The sequence below is a fragment of the Ochotona princeps genome, chromosome 1 (assembly GCF_030435755.1).
Source record: "Ochotona princeps isolate mOchPri1 chromosome 1, mOchPri1.hap1, whole genome shotgun sequence".
NCBI classification, from domain to species: Eukaryota; Metazoa; Chordata; class Mammalia; order Lagomorpha; family Ochotonidae; genus Ochotona; species Ochotona princeps.
The window spans coordinates 108,392,288-108,413,230 of NC_080832.1; the positions used below are offsets into that span (position 1 = coordinate 108,392,288).

A 20,943-nucleotide genomic window follows, 5' to 3' on the forward strand; every position below is an offset into this window, starting at 1 on the left:
GCCAGGAACAGATGCTGGGATACAGCCCAGGTGGAGGGGATGGTTTTTGGTAAGATGGGGGTGATACTTGTTTCTTTGTTATCTGAAAGAAGGCCTGGGCACAGGCATTTAGGCTACCAGCTAAGAAGCTTGTGTTCCACCCTAGAGTGTATAGGTTCAATCCCCAGCTCCAGCTCTGGCTTCAGCTTCCTGCAGTGCAAACCCTGGGAGGCAGCAGTTGATGGTTGAAGTAACTGAGTTCCAGGAAATGAGTTCCTGACCAGGGGCTCTGGCCTTAGCCTACCCAGGGTATTGTAGACATTTGGGAAGTGATTCCATACATGGGAAGCTTTCTCTCTCTTTGTTTTAATTAAGTAAAGCTTGAACTACAGTCTGCATGAGAGCCCACCGTTAGACATAGTAGTGAGAAGACGTGGAAACCCCTATCAGTTCTATGTATTTTCTCAATGAGTTGAGGCTATTACTGTGGAATGAGCCTAGCTGGGTATGGCCTGGAAGCAGTGTGCAGGAGCTATGGGACCAGGCTAACCATTAAAGCTACTCTGCCTCCTTAGATTGCTGCCCCCCCCTCATTTGCTTCCACGTAGGCATCCTCCTACTGTGCTGAATTAGCCCTGAACAGCTTGTTGTGGGTGGGCTTCTAAATGACTCAGTATTACTTACAATGATAATTATAACTCAATTTTGCACTTTCACTTTTTATAGTCTATTCCATGTTTATTCATTGATTCTGGCAGAGATTTTTAAAATCATGATTCATAGCTGCCACGTTCCATTTTCTTTATTTTTATTGTAAAATACATACATGGAAAGCAGCATTAAGAGATACTGGCACAGTTTAACAAGGAGTGTTTTTAAGAAAAAACACTTTCATGGAAGATATCTCATCCTTGCTCATCCATTCAGTCAACAAAGCTTGTGTAAAGGATGTGCTGTGTTCCATGCAGTGAGCTTGGAGCTCTGGAGAGCTTGGGGATCGAGGCATGGGGAGGTCTAATAGCCTTGGAAATGCAAGTGCCCTTCATAAACACTTTTGGGGAAAATGAAATGAAAAGTTGGGTTGGGGAGGGTGAAAAACATTGAAATTCACACATAGTCTTCCCATGATCCACATTTTGCATGAACTTTTTCAAAACATCTTGTAAGGTTGGATTTCAAGATTTTTGTCCCAAAGTAAATATGTAACCCCATTCTTCTTCTTTGAAGTACCCTTGTGCATCATCAGAAAGTTATTCAATAGCTCTAAAACAGAGATATGCACATAGAGCTATCTACTTTTATTAATCCTTTGTGGCAACCTTGAGAGAGGGGAATTATTCTTACAGCTTCAGTTAGCACAGTGTAAGTGGCAGGCCCGAGGTCATGCTACTGGTCGTAGAAACCAGCACTAAGTCCCATCTGTGGCTGCAGATCCCGGCCTCCTTTCCCATCACTGGAGGAGGGCAACAGAGGAGTGGCCTGAAGTCACACTCGCATGAAGGAGGGAGAACTGCCTGGCAAGCCAATGAAACCCCAGTTTCCCTGCCTCGGAGTCATCTCCTGGGAGTCCCCTGGGCTGGCCAGGAACTGATTGAGAGTGCAACATCTGTGTCCAGCAGTGTCACTTGGGCCGAAACTCCCCAGGGAGCCAAAGGCCATCAGAGATCCTGCGACTCCATCCACATGCCACCCTCTGCACCCAGTGGGTTCCTCTCCACGCCGGCACCCCAGGCAGAAGTGACCCTAACCTCTTCCCTCCAACTTAGCCTCTTACTGCTTGGGAGCATCTAACCACAGGTTGCTTTGCAGCTCAATAGTCACCTGCTCCTTGCCCACCACACAGACATCTGTGCTGCCTCTCAGGGTCTCCCACATCTTCGTGTCATCAGCTCTGCCCTTTCCCTTCTTCCAGGACTGAGATGAATTGTCGAGAACATGTGAGGGTACTCCAGAAGGTTCATGGAAAATGTGCACTCTCTTCTAGATCCCTCTTCTGTTATCTGCAGTTAACCGGAGCCAAGGGTCATGGATAGCCAAGCAGCTCAGCTCTTGTTGACAGATGGTCCGCTTCACCACTGAACTCCCTGCCTGAATGAATAAACAAATGTTCTGTTTTAATAATAAAGCATTTTCCAGAAAAACAGCAGCCAGGCTACCAGGAGGTCAGAGGGGAAATGTTGGCTCCCTGAGTCCTTCCCAGCTCTGACTCTGTTCCTTGCTGGGTAGGAGTTTGCTCTTTCTTTGACCCCCAGCCCTCATCCTTGTAACCTGCCCCTCCTCCTGCTTTGGGGTTTCTTCCTCTCCTGCATCCCAGCTCAGAACAAGCAAGTGAAGTGTGGGAACCATTATAGTGCAAGACTTTTCTGAGCACAAACTCAGCACAGATGGAACTTCCCTACAGCTCTTCTTTTACCCTGTGTTCTTGTCCTCCTTCCTGGGTGAAGCTCACCCCACCCCCCGCAATGCAGCCAGAGCCCTCCCTGGTTTCCCATTCACAAAGGTCTCTGGCTCTGCCCAGCTAATGGCTTGCTGTCCTTGCCCCAGCTCGCCGCCCGCCAAATTTCCCCCTTCTTTCTTTCCCTTCTCTGACCTGCTCACCCCATGGCTCCAACACCATTGATTTGCTGGTATTTCTGAAATTGTTTCTACTAGATAAATGAGTTTAACTTAGCAACAAAGATCCACAAAGGGTGTTTTCCCAAAAAAAATTGAGCTCATACTAAAAAGCATAGAGTGGGAGTTGCCAGCGGCAGGACAGGGAGTGGGCAACTGTCAGTCAAAGGAACAAACCTTCAGTTATGAAGTTCTATGGAATCTGACAGGCAGCATTTGTTAAATAACATTCATTACACTGTCTTATATGCACCATATTTACAATGAGTAAGTCTTACAGATTCTCACCAAACACATACACACATGCACAAGAGGAAGAGATGTGCTGGGTGTGTTAACTAACTTAATTATCAAGGGCTATATCCATCAGGACAGAAGCCAGTGAAGCCAGTTAACCTGTCCTTTGCAAGGAGTTGAGAACTATGTAGGACTTAGGTTCTGCAGAACTCAAAGCCCAGATGTATTCACACCCAGCTTCCCAAGGTTGGCCCCAATAGTGAGTACGGAATTGAATCCCAAGGCTCTTTAGGGCCACCACATCTATGGGCTACAATCAATAGAAGAGACTCCATAGACGTATTTGGCCTGGCAGCAGGAGCCGCAGCCTTCTTTCTAATTTAATGGAAACGTTGCTGGTCTCCAGATTCCTGAGTTAACTCCAAAACACAGACATGCCAGCATGACCCAGGCTCCCTTCCAAGCCCAGGGCCCGCGCGCCTGACCACGGGTCTCCCTCAGAACACTCGCAAAATAAAAGCCCAAGATGCCAGGTCGGGACTGTGAGGTTTATTTTCCATGCAATGGCCTTGAGGACCACCCTCCAAAGATCTGAGGGTGGGTTGCAAGTAGGAAGCTGCCCTCAAGCAACTGCCACTCCTCCTGGGGGGCTCCACACTCCTCGGGGACACTTGCAGGGCCTGTCTTCACCTGCTCAGGGGAAGTTCCAAACCACAGCAGGAGGGTGAACCAGACACAGTTACCAAGGGAAAGGAAAAACATGATCCGCCTGGAGCACAGGGCTCCCTCTCCTCCAACCAGTCCCGCCTGCCTGCACTGCCCAGCTTACGTGGACTACTGGTAGGATGTGCGATTTCTGGCATCAGGAGTCCAAGAACCCATCTGACTGATTTAAATGTGGTGCCGCTATTGGGTGGGTCTCCTAAGGTTTATGTGGCTTTCCACTTCAGATTTTTTTTTCCCTTCATTCCCCTCCCTAGAGCCCTTGCCAAGCCTGCCATGCTGCAGCCTGGTCCAAATCAGCCTTAGAACCTACTAAACCTACTAATTAAAGGTCCTTCTGTAACATCTTTCATGTGGCAACCTAGGCACATCCTGATCCAAGGACTTTAAGCCCAGGTGATTATCACCTTGCTTGAACTATAGGCCTTTAACCCCAAAGCCTAGGGACACTTGGCTCATTCCAGCAGCTGCCCATCAAAAGCAGGAAGCAGGTTGATTGAGTGTGCCTGGTTACCCCCAAATGTCTGATCTCTGGTCTTCACATCTGCAGCCACTTTGGCCGTGGCTAAGCGGTTTCTTCTTCCCCTCCATCTTCAGATGCCAAACTCTGCTGGACTCCACCCGGCAACCCCTCAAATTGCAGCTGGGCTGCTTCTGGCCCTTTCAAAAGGAACATGGCAAACAGCACTGCTTTGTGCGGTGACCCCCATCACCCTGAGGCTGAAGAAGCATCTACCACACACTGTCCTGCATGACTCAGGCATGCTAGGGTATACCCTAAAATGGTCCATGCACTTCATTTGGTTGAGCTGGGCTGGGACAGGGGAGGAGCAGACACTGTGGAACAGGAGGAGGGGCAGGATGGAAGGGTGTGGACCTGGGGGAGAGTAAACTCCTACCCAGCAAGGATGCATGTTGCACCAAGGACATATCAGTTCCTTAGGTGCTGGGAGCAGGCAGAACAAGGGTGATGAAAGTGACAATCGGAGCTGCAGGGAAGTGACAGTTGTCATTTGACTGGTTAGTCATCTGGAAGCCATCTTTTAAAGGAAGAGCTTCAATGGCAGGGAGCTGTGCTGCCAGCTCTAATGCACTGATCAGTTTCCCCAGCAAAAAAACATGGTGCCTGATAGGCAATGCCTGCCATGGGCATGAGGCAGGAGTGAGGAAACGCAGGGCCGCGTCTTGGCCATGCCTGTCTTCCAAGAGCCTTCCCACAGACTCCTCCTTCCTAAATACTCCATCCTCCCCTGTGGTGGGAAGGGGAAGAGAGTATCCCACATGGTCCATTCTTCTTCTCTAGATCCTGTAGCATCTCCTTATCCCAGGTGTTTAGCCAGTCCAGCATCAAGGATTTCTTTCCTTCCCATTCTACCAGTTGCCGCCTTATTCCAGGGCTTCTGACTCTAGCCACCATTGCCTTTTCCTAGTTACAGGGACAACCTTGTCCCCACTCACCATTCCCACAAGGGCAGGACTACTGCTGCCTTTCCCCCTGGCCCTCACATGTTCCCTGACCACTTATATCCTTGTCTGGATATTTTCTGCCTCATCTCTGTTTAAACCTTCCCTGATTCTTCCTCCCATCAATCCACTCATCCTAACTTCTCCACGTACTCAGAGGTGGAATTCTCCTCTATTTTTTTTAAACATGAGGCTATTTGTGCATATATCACGCTTGTCGACACTTACTGAATTCCAGTGTATGTAGAGGAACCTTATGTCAGATGTCTTAATAAAAAAAAGGCAGTAAATAAACCTCTCCCCTGTCCACTGCCTCTTGTTCTTGTGTGCCCACCCCATCGTACTTGCTGTAGGTATTCATCACATCTCTGTATCAGAACCATCCTCATCGCAGTAGCTTCCACCATCAAACCTCCCATCTCTGGCCTTCTCAAGCTTTTAATGTTCAGCAGTGTGTTCCACACTCCTCCCCACTTAAACTCACCCCTCTCTCACTATTCTGTTTTTTCTAGTGGCCTTCCTTCCATCTATTCTCCTCAGCAGTCAGAGAGAACTGAAACTCCACATGAATAAATGTCTCCCAAGGAAAATGAGAGATTGGGCTGTGTGAGTAGAAAATCATTTTTCAGCATGAATAACACAATTCTCAGGCACTTGATTCTGTCAATTTTTAAGCAATAGCTTAAGCAGCAGTCGGTTGTTTGGGAGCCGCCAGGAAAGTAAGCTCTGGTCCCCATGCCCAAGACTACAGGAAATCAGACAGCAGGCCCAGAGGCAGCAGCATAAACTCTCCACTTCCGGTGTTTTTTCTTTCCATTTGGTTTCCATGGAACCCTGTGTTGAGGGCAGGAAGGACTTCCAAAAATACTGATTTAGTATTCTTAAGCAAAATAAGAAACTGAATTTCAGGATAACAAAAAAAAAAAAAAAAAAAGAGGAAAAAGAAGAAGAAAAGAAAGAAGAGTATAAAGAAAGGAGTAAAGGGACCAGTACATAAGAATCTATATGTCTGATATTTTCAGAAACTCAGCCCCAAGGCTAATGCTGGAAGTTCCTTGTTGACTGCTATCTCCACCTAAGTGATCTTTAATAAGTGTCACAACTCCAGAAGAGGTTATGCCTCTATTGGTAACTATTCTTCATCCAACCCACCACCTGGAGTTGCCACGTTGTGTGTTGCAGCCTCAACACTGAGAAGCCCTTCTCCTTTAGGTTTCAGGTAGTCCTGTGATTTCAGCAGCTCAGCAGCCCTCTCTTAATCATCTGTGTTTTCTGGGATGCACTGCTGAAACCTATGGCTGAAACTTACTAACAGCAAACAGCTGAGAGCTACAAACAAGTAGGGCAGGTCAGGATTCCTGACCTGCCTTGGCAGACTAAACAAAATCAGAAATAGGTAGATTTGACCGGAGCATTGCAAAATGTCCATGAGAAGATGGAATTAAAAGATGAGTTTATTTTGCTACAAAGAAACAAAATTGAAGTCCAAGTGAAGATTTTTTCTCATAATATTCATTCTCTGTGAAATTTTTGAAGGCTGTTCATATGCTTTTTTTTTACTTTTTTTTTATTAATTATTATGCATTATGTGACAGTTTCATAGGCTCTGGGAATCCCCCCACCCCTTCCTACGCCCCTCCCCCCTGGTGGATTCCTCCACCTTGGTGCAGTATTACAGTTCAAATTCAATCAAGATTCTTTCCTTGCAAACATATACCAAACATAGAGTCCAGCTACTTATTGTCCAGATGGGTTGAACAGTTTCTTGGGGAGACCATTTCTGGTCCAAAGTTAGAGCTGGTAGAATATCATCCCAGTCAATTAAGAGTCCCAATATAACATTAACAGCAATTTGTAACATTATGGAATTGACATGGTTTTACGTAACCAGTATGTTAAAAAAAAAACAAAAAACAAGTTCTTAACCACAACCTATGATTTGCTCATTGACATTTCAATTTTAGTTTGTATATAGGACCGGCTGCTATATACCTTAAAATGGGTATAAGGTACCATTCAGCTGTCTCGTGTCTATTTCATTTTAGTATTTAGCCATTTGTTGTGTTGAAGTATAATTTTACTGATCTTGGCAGATTTTAGGATAATCTAGACTGGCTTGTAACTCTAACAAGACATTTGTCAACAAGGTGCAGAACATTTTTTTTGGGGGGGGGTGCAGGAAAGTCCCCAACACCATGGTGAAGAGTGACTAATCTTCGTGTCCTACCCAGCGAGGCATGAGCCAATCCATGCCAGCTCTTCCCTGTCAGATTCCAAGCTCTACTTTTTGTTGTTTGTCTATTTATTTTAGGTTTTTTTAGTTTGTATGATTGTTTGTTTGCTATGAGGGGTTTTCGGAGCGATCCTGATGGTCATTGCAAGGGAGGGTGGGGGTCCAGAGGTGGAGCCAGGCTCGGACCAGAGAAAGCTCTCCTCCCTGGTCCCGAAGGACGTTTATTGTTCTTCTGTTTCTGCGGACCGCTCAGGGCTTCTGGTTGTCTTTCCGATGACGTTGGTTTCTGCACGGTAGTGTTTGGACTTCTTCCATCCCCAGCGGAAGCTCCGGTTGGGGGTGGGTGACCTCAGAGTACTCGGCCTCCGAGGGCATCCAATTCCCTGTGGCCTCCTTGGCAGTTGGGATATAGTCCTTGTTGCTCGTATTAATAGTTTGTGGTGAAGGTCTGGGAGTCTTCATGGTTGGGATCCAGGCTTTCTCCTTGCCACCTGCTCCACCCTGGAGTGCCCCCCTGCTCCACGCACATGACCTCCTGTTAAGAGGTTGTCAGGATCGCACTCGATTCCCCCCTCATGCATTGGTATAGTAGTTTTACTATTGTTTAGTGCCGCTTTGAATCTGTTGTCTATGAATTACCAGATTTGATCTTGATATAGCCTATCATGTTCATATGCTTTTGCAGGACTTAGTATTAGCTCATCATCAAAAAAGATGCAGTTCTTTGTTATCGCTAAAATAGTGATATTGTCAAAAGTAGCTACATTTTTATGAAAGTGGATTACAATTAGAGTTGATCTCTAATGGTGGGCTGGGGTGGCAGGCAGTGAGAAGGAGTTGAGTGTCTATAACCACACCCTACAGAGGATGGTCCTGCCCAATCACCTGGAAGAAGAGTGAGTAATGGACAATGAATGTGTCCATTTTCCCCAGCCCATCATGGAACACCGCATCTAAAGAAAGAACACTTAGCATTTATAACATCCATGCATCCAAAGACATTGGATGGACTTCTTTCTGTACTCTAGGTACTATCCAGGTGCCAGAGATACGACATCAGGGGCCTGTATGTAGTGCAGCAAGTTAAACCATCTACCATCTGTGACACCAGCATCCTATCTGAACTCTTACTCATGTTCCAACTCCTTCATTTCCAATTCAGTTCCCTGCTGATATAACTTGGAAAGCAGCAGAGGATGGCTCAGATATTTGATCCACTGCCAGATCATTTGAGAGAGTCAAATTGAGTCCCAGAATTGAGACTTCAGCCTGGCCCAAACGCAGCTACTGTGGCCATTTGAGGAGAAAACCAATGGATGGAAGATCTCTTTTCCACATCCCACCAAACTCTATCTCCACATTTTACACAAATAAATCTTTAAAAAGAAAAAAAAATAATATTGAAACAAACCAAGCTAAAAATCATGGAACTTAAAATTTTCTAGAAATGGCAATAGAATATATCGATATATGAAGTCAACTAGGGAATCAGTTAACAAAATTTATGATTTTTCCTGTGAAACAGAAGAAAACTCAAGGTTTTAGACAAGAGGAGTATCAAGAATGATGTGACCTCATGGGCAAATCTACCACCTACCATTTTGAGCACCAATCAACCTTGTCCACTCCATCAGGCTTTCCTTAGAAAAAAATTGATCTTAGAGAAAAATTCTTCCTTTAAAAATTGGGCAGTGCTGGGCCCGGCGGCGTGGCTTAGTGGCTAAAGTCCTCGCCTTGAATGCCCCAGGATCCCATTTGGGCACCGGTTCTAATCTCGGCTGCTCCACTTCCCATCCAGCTCCCTGCTTGTGGCCTGGGAAAGCAGTTGAGGACGGCCCAGAGCACTGGGACCCTGCACCCGCGTGGGAGACCCGGAAGAAGATCCTGGTTCCCGGCTTCGGATCGGCACAGCACCGGCCGTTGCGGCTCACTTGGGGAGTGAATCATCGGACGGAAGATCTTCCTCTCTGTCTCTCCTCCTCTGTGTATATCTGACTTTGTAATAAAAGTAAATAAATCTTTTAAAAAAATTGGGCAGTGTTTACCCTTTTATAACCAATTAATTATTGTAGGATTTATTTTATTTATCAGAAAGACAGAGATACAGAGAGAGGGAAACACAAGAAAAATATTTTCCATTTGCTGGTTCACTCCTCAAGTGACTGGGACTGGGTCAGTCCAAACCCAGGAGAAAGGAACTCTGTCCAGGCCTCCTTCTGGAGTGTCGGGGATCCAAGGCCCCCTGGAAGGAGCCAGAGCCATTTTGTACTACTTTATCAAGTGCATCAACAGGGAGCTGGATCAAAAGTGAAGCAGCTACAGACCCTGATATGGGATCCCAGCAACACAGAGAGCAGCCTAGTCAGCTACACCACAAACATTGACCTCTACAGCCACTTCTTTAACTGAATCTCAGTTTTCTCATCTGAAAATTCATTAGCAGAGACCATGGGAAGTATAACTGAATGATATATAAGAAATCACCCAGGGGTTGGTGATTTCCCAACAGAAAGCTTAGTAGCCTCCACCTGCATTGCTGGGATCCCATATGGGCACTGGTTAAAGTCCTGGCTGCTGCATTTCCCATCCAGTTCCCTGTATAGGTCCTGTGGAAAGCAGTAGAGAGTTGCCTAAGACTTTAGGTCCCTGTACCCACATGGGAGATCTGAAAGCAGTTCCTGTCTCCTGGCTTAGGATAGGCCCAGTTCTGGGCATCACAGCTACTTGGGAAGTGAATCAGTAGATGGAAGATGTCTCTCTCTCTCTCTCTCTTTAGCTCTTTCATGCTCTCTCTGTCTCTCCTTTTCTCTTTGTAACTATACATTTCAAATAAAAATAAATAAATCTTAAAAGAAAACAAAGCACCCAGCACCGTGTTTAGTTATAAAGTGTATAAGAAACTCATTTTTTTAACCACTCCTAGATCATTCCTACCAGATAACAGACCAGAGAGAGAGAGACAGATCCTCTGTCTGCCGGTTCATTCACCAAATAACCACAAAATTGGGACTGGGTCAGGCCAAAGCCAGGAACCAGAAACTCCAACCAGATGTCCCAAGTGGGTGACAGGGGTCTAGTTACTTGGTCCATTCTTTTCCAGGATCACCAGTAGGGAGTCGGATCAGAAGCAAAGCAGCTGTGACTTGAATTAGCACTCTAATATGGGATACTGACATAGCATGGGGTGGCTTAACCCACTATGCCATAATGCAGCTTCCCAATTTGCCCTGTAGATTTACACTCCAGCCCTTCCCCCTCCACCTGGCCTCTTCCCTGTGTGTGCAGTGCTGCTTCAACCTTCAGAGTCCTTCCAGATGGAGGGCACATGTTTCTCTGCACTGCAGCCTTTTTGCCCTTTCTCTCCCACTTTCTTTCCTCCATGACTCCCAGGGCTGGGCACCGCCTACCCTCCCTACAGCAAACAGCAACCCTCACTACTCACTATAATTATTTGTTCCACTTTTTTCTCTCCCTTACCAGACTGTGAGCTTTCAGCACAAGGATCAAAGCTTTAATCTGCGTGTTTGATTTTTCACATGCCTATCACAGGCTTAGCACTGCTCCTAAGATAAATAAATACTTCTTGAGAGAATAAACAAACAGGTGATTGTCTCATTAGCAAGGCGGGTGTTCAATGGGTGTTTTTGTTCTATTCTTTCTTTTTCTTTTTTTCTGGCACATGCAGTATGAGCTTAGGGGAAAGAACTTGCCACGGGCCTGGGCAGTGGAGGGGTGGGGGATTGCTTTCTGAATTCCCAGACTGAACAGGAAGTGGTAATTTTGCCTCAAACAGTAAAGAAGTTGCTCATTAACTCTGAGGGTGACCCCAAACTGGAGTGCGCACTGGTCTATTAGCACAGAGGGGAGGGCCGGTCAATGGGCTATGACCGAGTCGGATGGAATAGATGCAGACAGGATTCACACCCGACAGCTGCCCCTGGAGTCCCTCCCTGGGCCTCTGTGGACTCTGTCTTGTGCTCTGTGAGACTTCCTACCAAGAAGTCCCAGAGGCATCCAGGCCTTGCTGCACCTTGGGGCTTTGGGTTCAGTCTGTCGACTCCCGTTGGCCTCCAGAGCTGGCTCCCTGGGTAGGTCGCTGCTAGGATTACAGCCCTGGTGCCAGGGGTCACTCACTGCATCACTAATTCCAGAATACTTCTGCCAGGATAACAACAGCAAAAAAATGTCACATTCATGGTGATAAACCCGCAGCATTGATGGATTCCTCAGTGCCTTTTCCATCACCAGAAGTATTAAATACTCTCAGTGTCACTTTACCATGATGTATACTCTGGGATGTCCTCAGTGCTTGAACACTGTGACCCGTGTTTGAGGCATTGTACCTCTGGCCCCAGCCTTCTTAGCAGGACCTTCAAGATTCTTAACAGGATGATCCCAGATGAGTTTTGTTTGTTTGTTTGTTTGTTTTTTTCTCCCTGCATACTCTTTGCAATGTGTCTTTCTGTTCCCACTGCCCAGGCCTCTACACACCTGGAGGAAGACCCCAGGAGAGGGGTGCCCATTGACTCTTCATGTCCCAGAACCCATTGCTATAACAGTACCACGGGCCCTGAAAACCCTTAGCCTCTGCTGCTTCAGTTCTACAGGAAAGCAAAGCCAAGAGGAGAGAGCAGGAGCTTTGTGCTGTGTTGTAGCTCTTTGAGCAACTCTCCACATCCCAGCCCCAACCCCTGCTGCTGCCTGCTTGGCAGAAGCCATGATACCACCTCCACTGAGGGAGACAATCTGCTTTGGTCCCCCAGAGAAGCTTCAGAGGCATTTCTGTGGAACTTCCCTCTTCCGGAACTTGTACTCCAACCCTGGGTTATCACCGTGGGAGAAGTGGGCACAGATGGGGGAGGTGAACTGGATAAAGCCCTGGGCTCCTGTTGGGGACGATGCTGTCACAGAGCCTGTCATGCATTGGGGTCTACCTCTTGGCATCTCACAAGAACTCTGCCACGCCCACTCCTTTCCAGCTCCCCCTGCCCCCCGACACACACCACTGGAGTGTGCAAGGCAGATGTGGAGACAGAACCGAGTCGTACCCATTTGCTTCTTATTGGAAAAGGGCGGGAGTGTCTCTGTGTGCCTCATCATTCAGACATTCTTCATGCTGCTATTTTTATCATAGTAATCATCAAATTGGTGTCAGCTGGGCTGGTCCAGTTCCTCACACTGAGGCTAGGCAAGGGGACGGAGCGGGCTGTTTCCAGGCAAGCAGAGATGTAAGCGTCTCCGGAACCCCAGGCCTCAACCGTGAGCCAAGCCAGCCCTGGACTGTGTTCCCAGGGCCGGAAGCCCAAAGTACATCATCACTCTCACCTTGTGCTTGGCCCGATTCATGGAACATATATATGCTGAGCACCTCCTGAATCCCAGATATTGAACAAAATACTAAGATTGAAAAAAAAAAAAAAGTTATCTCTACCCCCAGAGAAGCTTGCATTTTGCCAGAAAGGATTGTCATGGGAAGTTACAGGGTCTGCTGCTGGGCTGTGCAAGTTCAGGTGTGTTGATAAGAAACACAAGACGGGGAAAGCTTTGTGCTGCCTGAGCAGCAGGGATAGCTTCATGGAGATAATAACATTCATCCAGGACTTCAAAGATAAATAGACTTGCTGGATGGAAACACAGGGAAAGGTCACGCAGACCAAAGAGGCAAAGGCAGGCACATTGAAACAAGGACCGTAGATGTGTCCACAACCTGGCTGTGAATCCAGCTGTCATGGAGGAGCTGCTAGGCATGCACATGCTTGCCCAGAGCCTCACCTGAAAGACTGGGAGGAAGGGGGCCTGGTGCAAGGATGCTCCCTGCTTGCTGTAGCAGCTTAGTCTCTCTTGCGCTCTCTCTCTCTATTTCTCTCTCTCTCTCTCTTAAATGCTCTAACTCCAGGTCTCAGAATCTGCACTCTGATCCAGACCCAGCACTGAGTGTTAGCCTACATTGACAATGGCAATGCAGCACACTGAAGGTAGACACACCCTGGGGAGCCCAGGGCCTTGGGGTTTCCCACTGAGGATCTCACTTTGCGCTAGGAACTGTGCCCCCTCACCAGCCACAGGGAACAGGGATGAATCGTTACATGGGGGCCAGGAGCAGACTTTTCTGGATTCTGTATCTGTCTGGATTATCATCCTTTGAACTGAATTCCTGGGAACTCAGTGTACGATTTAACATCAAACCAAAATGGAGCACAGCAGGAAAGCAGGGCACAGCGTGGCCTGGAACAATGGCATAAAGTGCATTTACAGATGTGCTGGGCAGTGCTGGCCTTGCCACTCTGGTTCCCATTTCCTCTGACCCAACATTCCAAGCCCCACCCTAGCCCCAAGTCCCATGGAGGCGCAGGCCCAGGCCTGCGGGGCACAGTGGGTGTCACTGGAAGGTCCAGTGGCTCGGCAGCCAGCTGGAAGAGCCTGGGGCCACCTGTCTAGTCAGAAGCACTTTGCTGTGTGCTTCTCTGAGCCAAGGCTGGCATTGTGGGTCTGACCAGAGCGACAAGGACATTCACAGGATTCCTGATGCTGTAACTGGAGGCATTTCTCTGTTTCTCCAAACAGGAATGAGAGAGGAGATGTCTTTAGGGCGCCAGGAGGCCTTTGAAACCTTCAAGAGGGACCATGCCGACAGCATCACCATCAGTGACAACAAGCAGATTCTGAAGCAGAGGTAAGGCCATCTGAGGCGACAGCTGGCCTTCCCAGGCACCGCCAGCCCAGCCCTAAGCAAAGTCACTCCTCCCTCCTTCCTCATCTGCCCAGCCCAGCTGAAAGGCATCCATTCAGACTCATGTTTGAGTATGTCCAGCCCACAACGGTTCTTTGATGTGTGAGCCCCCATCATCCCAGGCTTGTTGCAGTGAGCAGCTGCTGGGGCCAGGTCTATGACTAACACCATGAACTTGACATGCAGCTGTCACATTGTAACTGACTTCTCATTAACCTGAGACTCTGCGACTTCCCCCCAACCCTTGTTCTGAAGATGGGGAAGGTTCTGTCAATCAAATGATTGTCTTGGAACACCAAACCCTACAGCTGTTCTTTGCTTCTTTGTTTAAGAAAAAGAAAAGATGGACCCCGGCATGATAGCCTAGTGGCTAAAGTCCTCACCTTCAAGCCTTCAACGTGCTGGGATCCCATATGGGCGCCAATTCTTATCCCTGCAGCCCCACTTCCCATCCAGCTCCCTGCTTGTGGCCTGGGAAGCCAATCAAGGATGGCCCAGGGCCTTGGAACCCTGTACCTGGAGGAAGTTCCTGGCTCCTGGCTTGGGATCGGCTCAGCTCCAGCCATTGCGGTCACTTGGGGAGTGAATCACTGGACGGAAGATCTTCCTCTCTGTCTCTCCTCTTCTTTGTATATCTGACTTTGCAATAAAAATAAATACATCTTTCCATTAGAAAGGCAAATTTACAGAGACAAGAGAGACAGAGAAAGATCCTCTATCACTGTTTCACTGTCCCAATGGCCACAATGACTGGAGCTGAGCCAATCTGAAGCCAAGAACCAGGATCCTCTTCTAGGTCTCTCATGCAGGTGCAGGGTTCCAAGGCTTTGGGCCGTCCTCTGCTGCTTTCCCAGGCCATAAACTGGGAGCTGGATTGGAAAGTGGAGCAGCTGGGATATGAATCGGCACCCATATGGGATCCTGACACATACAGGGTGACGATTTAGTCACTGAGCCATTGCACCAGGTCCGACATCAGCCCACATTTTAAAACAATTTCTACATCCATTGGAAGTCACAGTCACATCAAGGATTAAAGAATAGCTCAGCACCAACAGGGTGTAGCCCAGAAACTGCCCTCTTTCTTAGGATTGGGGCTTTTGTTGACATTCATGGAGGTTTTTTGGTGATTAGAGATCACGTGCTCATGACTGCTTAAGGCAGCAGAGACCAAGAGAAAATAGTTTCATGTGTGGACAGCTGCACAGGTTTCCCCTAATGAAGACTCCTGCAACTCTTATTTGGGGAGTGGTGTTCCAGTACCCCGGTCCTGTCCATGTGTTTGCTGCCATTCCTTCTCATGCAGGGGAGGACCCAAGTGGGACAGCCACAGGAGCCCCAGTCAGTCCTGAGCTGAGAGACCCAGACCAGAGCTCAGCTGGCATTCAGCTGCTGTTTTCTAGCTCCAGGATTTCATCTCACCTTTCTGCATCTGGGCCCCATCGGCCTGACCTCCCATTTGACACCTCACTTCTAATACCAAGCCATTCTGCGGTCTGACCATTCTGCTGTTATGACATCCTATTGGAAGAGGGACACAGAAAGACACTGGAACCAATCACCCTTACACAAAAGCCCTGGTCTAATTCAGCCTATAGCAAGTAGGTTCTAAGCCCCAGTGTCAGGATTACTAACCCCAGGGTCCCCTCCAATGTTTCTCTCCACTCCCTTCTGGCAAGAATTAATAGGGGAATTTCAGGAGGGAACCATGAATGGCCCACCCTTGTCCATCCATGAGACTTGCCACAGGGATTTCTCTTTTCCTTTTCACCTTGCACAGCATCAGTAAGCTCTGGTTCCTCCAGCCAGGCAAAGTTACTGCCTGTCTGTGACAACAGAAATAAGATGTTGGTACACATGAATAGGATGTTTGCCCTCTGCTATGCTTGGAGCATGCAAGCCAATTCTTAAGCAGATTTTTTTTTCCAAAACAGAGAAATTGCAATTCCAAATCACAGTATTCTCCAGGCATGACTCATGCTTGGAGTAGATAATGAATGGGAGGGAGATTGGGAAGCCCACGCTTGGCAGCTCCCTGGGCCAGCCCTGCGCAGCCACCTCTCTGCTGCCACACATCCTCCTGCGGCATCTTCCTGTTTACCCACTAAACAGCTCAACAAGAAAACAAAGAAGGAGACAACTATGCTTGGAAACAAAGGCGTGGATAAAGGGAACTGAAGCAGCTCCCGATACAGAACGGAGCGGGAGCCCTGAAGCCTGGAAGGCTGGAGTGAGAGTGGAGAGAAATCCCATGCCACCATCTGGAAATAGTGCCCAGGACAAATAGCAGTCCCCTGGTTCCAATAAGACTCTGGATTTAACCTTTATTATTTTCCCCCTCTGCTTTTTCTTTTTCTTTTTCTTTTCTTTTTCGTGTTTATTCTTTTGTGTGCTGAACTGGAATTGTTGACTTGGAGAACAGAGGTTAGGCTAGAGTCTTCTCAGCATCCCCATGGTTTTTAAAACAAAAAAAAAAAAAAAAGAAGAAGAAGAAGAAAGAAAGAAAAATCACCAAATGGTGTCCAGAGTACATTTTTGCTTGTTTGGGAATTTTTGAAATCGACTATTTAGAGCAGCCTTAGCAGCCAAGAACATGGCCTGAGAATTACCCAGAGCCTCCTAGAGGCAAGAGAGTGGGAGCCAAGCCTCCCAGAGCCGGGCAAAGCCCTGCCCAGGAGATGGATAGGCAGCCATCTCAGAGGAGGCAGAGGCGGAAAGGGGCATTCATATCAGAAGTGTAAGGCTCTTCGTTATGGTGGAGCGGAGGCAGCCAGGTACTATAGTGCAGTTTGCAGGACAGGAAGTGGGCACCTGAGGCCCATTCTTCTTTCTCCCTCACAAGTTAGGAGGGGTGGGTGTTCTCTGTGAATAGTCATCCTGGACAGGGAGGACACCGCAGGAGCCCCTTGCCCTCTAACAACACACTTACCCAGAGGACCTGAAGTAGGCCCTCCAGCTGACACAAAAGTGAGAGTGCAGCAGCTGTTGGGTACCCAGCAGGCCCTGTCATGAACATCAGCCCCTCTCGTTGACTTATAGCTTAATGCAATTGCTGCAGAGCCATGTGTGTGTGGCTCTGACCACCCTGGGGTGGAAACAGGTGCAAGCCTACAGCATCTCCTCCACCCTAGCCTCTGCCCTGCCACCCACCCCCTACCATGGTAACAGAGGGGGCCCCATCTGCCAAGAGTAAAATGGAAGGCTAAGCTATTCCTGGAAGTCACTCAGGATTCCACCTCACCTCACCTTTCCACAGCAAATGAAGCCTTGGCAGCCATACTGAGTGTCCTTGACCAGTTTACTGTGTGTGGTCAATGCTGCCAACGGACAGCCGCTACCTCACAGGCCATTGCACCCTCTGCCAGGCATACACACACACACACACACACACACACACACACACACACACACAAAGCATCCCTCCATGTGCGTCCTTGCTGCATCAATCCAGCCCAAAAGGCATCTCATCCTCATCTAAGTGAGATAGCTAATTCCCCACCCGCGCTGCCGCCAGTGAGAAGTGGAGTGGGCCTTTGGTCCACGGCTGCTGACTGACCGCCAGTCCAATGCTCTTTTCCCACATGTGCTGACTGCACACACGCTCACTCATCAGTTTATCTCCTCTTATTCTACAAATTACCTGTGAAATGCTTCCTGGCAGGGAGCCTCTGGCCTAAGTTCCAGGATGCAAGAGTGAGTTAAACTGGGAGTGGCATCACAGTGTAGGAGCTTAAGCCTGTGCCTATGACCCAGGCACTTGCAGCAAATGGGTACAGGTTCAGGTCCCAACTGCTCCACTTCCAATGCAGCTCCTTAGAATGTGCCTATGAAAGCAACAGAGGATGGCACAAGTGCTTGGGTCTGTGACACTCAAGCAGGAGATGTGGATGGAGTTCCTGTTTCCTGGCTTCAGCCTAGCCCAGCCCCAACCATTGTGACCATTTGGAGAATGAGCCAGCGGGTGGGAGATTGTGTGTGTGTGTCCTTCTCTCTGTGTGTAATTCTGCCTTTCAAATAAAAAGAAATCATTTTAAAAGGTAAATTAAACAGACATGGTCACTGTCCTCATGGAGCTTATATTTTGAAGCTTTTCTTTATGTATTTGAGAGACAGAAAGAGCTCTCTTCCTCTAGCTCATTCCCAAATGCCCACAACATCCATGGCTGGGCCTGACAGCCAAATCCAGAAGTTTTGGCTGTAGTCTGGGTCTTCTGCATGGCTGGCAGGAGCACAGTCATTTCAGCCATCACTGCTGCCTCCCAGGGTCCACACAGGCAGAAAGAAGGAACCAGGACCCAGAGCTAGGAAATAAATCCAGGAACTGGGATGTGGGACATGAGCATGCTAACCGGCTTCTTCACCAAGAGGCCAAGTGCTCACCACAGAGCTTACATGGCCAAAAGGGAAATAAACCAGTAAGCCTGCAGTTCTCATAGGGTAAGTTCTCTGTGGCGGTGGCTCTGACGGCAGGTGCTACAGAGCACTGGGTTCATCTCCCACCGCAGACTCACGCAATCCTAGACAGCCATCTAGAGAAACAGTTGGCGGGGCGGAAATGGAGGGGCCAGGTAGTAACGAGCCAGAGGAAGATAGGGGCTCCAGGAAGAGGCAGCAGTCCCCTCCCCCGCCGGGGGATGGAGGGTGATACCTGATGGGAGTGAAAGGCCAGAAAAAAGGATGCTGGACCCAGGCTTGCTGTCTGTGTGGTGCAGGGAGAGGAGAACCTTGGGGACAAGAGGGAGAGGAGGGAGTGAAGAGTGAAGGACACTTAGGCTGGGTGGGAAGGTGTGGAGGGCCAGGGTGAGCCAAGATGAGCAAGGCAAGACTGGTAGGGTCACCTCCTTCCTGACCTCTTTGCTAGCCTCCCCCTTTTCCTCCTCATTTCTCCTGCCTCACTTTACGTTTTCCCCCACTACCCTCCTCCATCAGGGCTGGGCTTCTCAGAGTTTCCCTTAATGACCAGGAACACAAGCGGGCAGGGTGGCCCGGAGTGGCCACTGCTTGCCAACAGCTCATGAAACGGCATAGCCCTCAGCCCACACCTCTCCAGTGGAAAGCCTGTTTTAGCTCTGCACTGGGCAGCAGGGGAGAGTGTCACTGGTCCCTGCAGACTACCCTGCCATTTGTGTACCAGCTCTGGTGCAGGGTGGCTCTTTGGAGAGAGGTGTCCACACCCCTTGATACTCCACTGCCATCTGCCAAACCCCAGCAGACCCCTGGACACATGTGGAAATTTCCACTGGGCAGCACTACAGAGGAATCGCCTCTTGTGCTCGTGGCGCCTGCATTTTCAGGCTTCCAGCCGTCCCGCAGCCCTGCTCTCAGATTCTCTAAACCTGAACTCTATGGAGCAGAGGTAGAGGAGTCACTGAGCAGTGTGTGACTGCCCGTTCCTATGAAAGCCTAGCAGCTTGAGGGGGACAAAGTGGTTACCACACTGCTGCAGTCGTGGCCACCTGGGAACACTGTAGGAAGGTAGCGGCTCACCTGCTGGATTGGGCCACATCTCAGATTATGCCTGCCCAGCAGCAAAGGCCAGTGGGAACCTGCAGAGCCAGCACAATGACCCACATTCCCCACAAGTGCTTGTTAAGCTGAATTATATCGGAATGGCCTCACACTACTGAAGTATGTCTTCTTTGGCTATAGCCATGTGATCTTGGCACTGTAACTGATACATCATGGTGCGAAAATCATACGGCCATGTTTTATTCTGGTACCCCATGCATCACAGAACAATAGAAAGAGGAATGCATTAGAGAATATGAGAAAGAATATTCTATTCCAATACAGTAGAAGTTTGTGATACCTCTCATTAATGTAAATTTTATCTCCATGTTTAGGCCTACCACATTTTACTTACTAAAGTTTTTTCATATACCTTCTCAGAAATTTTTATACTATTATTTTTTTAAAAGATGGACAAAAGAAGTCAAAATTTCAGTTCTTATCTGTTCTTGCTTTCGTTTTTCCTCTAGATTTTCAGAAGCAAAGGCCCTGGGAGAAAGCATAAATGAAGCAAGACGCAAAATCGGTAAGCAGCTGATATTCTGTCAATCTCTCTTGGCTAGTGAAGTGGTCAGGATGTGTCTGCACATGGCCCTGAAGCTCGGTTTCAGCAGAGACCCTGCCAAGGACACTACCTTAAGTCCCTTCCTTGGGAGTTTACCGTCTCCAAGCACCCTCCAGGAGAAGCAGTCTGATCTAGAGCTTGAACTTGCCATCCTCTTGCAGGTCTGAGCTCAGTAGCATCCTAAGGAGAAAGCTTCACTTTCCCCTGGTGCATGGCAGCGATGACTGCACCAAAGTCATGATGTCAGTTCATATTTTCCAAGGGATATGAAACACTTCCACACCTCCCAAAGCTTAGGTTTGCTCATTCTGGCACAGGTGTGCATTTGTCAGTAGGCTTTGTAAAGCCAGGGGAAGGATGAGAGGCAAGAAGAGTCACTATTCCTCACTGGGGCACTGTGCAAGCACTGCTCCTCCCGCTAGGTGAGCATCTGGGAAAGGCAGGTTATAGCAAGAGGCAAATGCAAGCAGTTAAAAGTAGTAATGATAACATACCTCAACCTTTGTCAAGACAAGAGGAAAATGTCTCTACATCCTAAGCTGGAAAAACACAACAGAGACTCCAGGCTTGCAGCAGCCTCACCTCTGTGTTCAGAAAGGCAGCTGGCTCCCTGGGCCCATCTTCCTCTCTTTCCTTCCCACATACACATGAGGACAGGACAGAAGACCCTGTGACGGTGAGTGCCCCCTTTGGCTTTTCCTACAGGGTATGAACAGTCACAGTAGCATCAGCTCAGCTCGGTAAGGGAAACAGTAACCACCACGTGCCCTTGGTAGCCTGGAACAGAAAGGACTTGGGACAACCAGACCCTGAGCCATGTGCAGCCGCCACCTTCCATGGGCCTTAGGGCTTCTTACCCTAAGGTCCAGAATCCTGGATGGATGGAAATAT

The 20,943-nt window shown here is 48.4% G+C and overlaps 1 protein-coding gene across 5 annotated transcripts in view; it reads left to right on the forward strand.

The window, feature by feature from the left end:
• KIF6 (kinesin family member 6) overlaps window positions 1-20,943 on the forward strand; it is a 372,892-nt gene that overhangs the window by 282,605 nt on the left and 69,344 nt on the right. For all 5 annotated transcript variants that reach the window (XM_058663574.1, XM_058663580.1, XM_058663599.1 and 2 more), the window contains 2 exons: window positions 13,814-13,922; window positions 19,958-20,013. In XM_058663574.1, coding sequence (XP_058519557.1) covers window positions 13,814-13,922; window positions 19,958-20,013 — 165 coding nt within the window. The remainder of the gene's footprint in view (window positions 1-13,813; window positions 13,923-19,957; window positions 20,014-20,943) is intronic.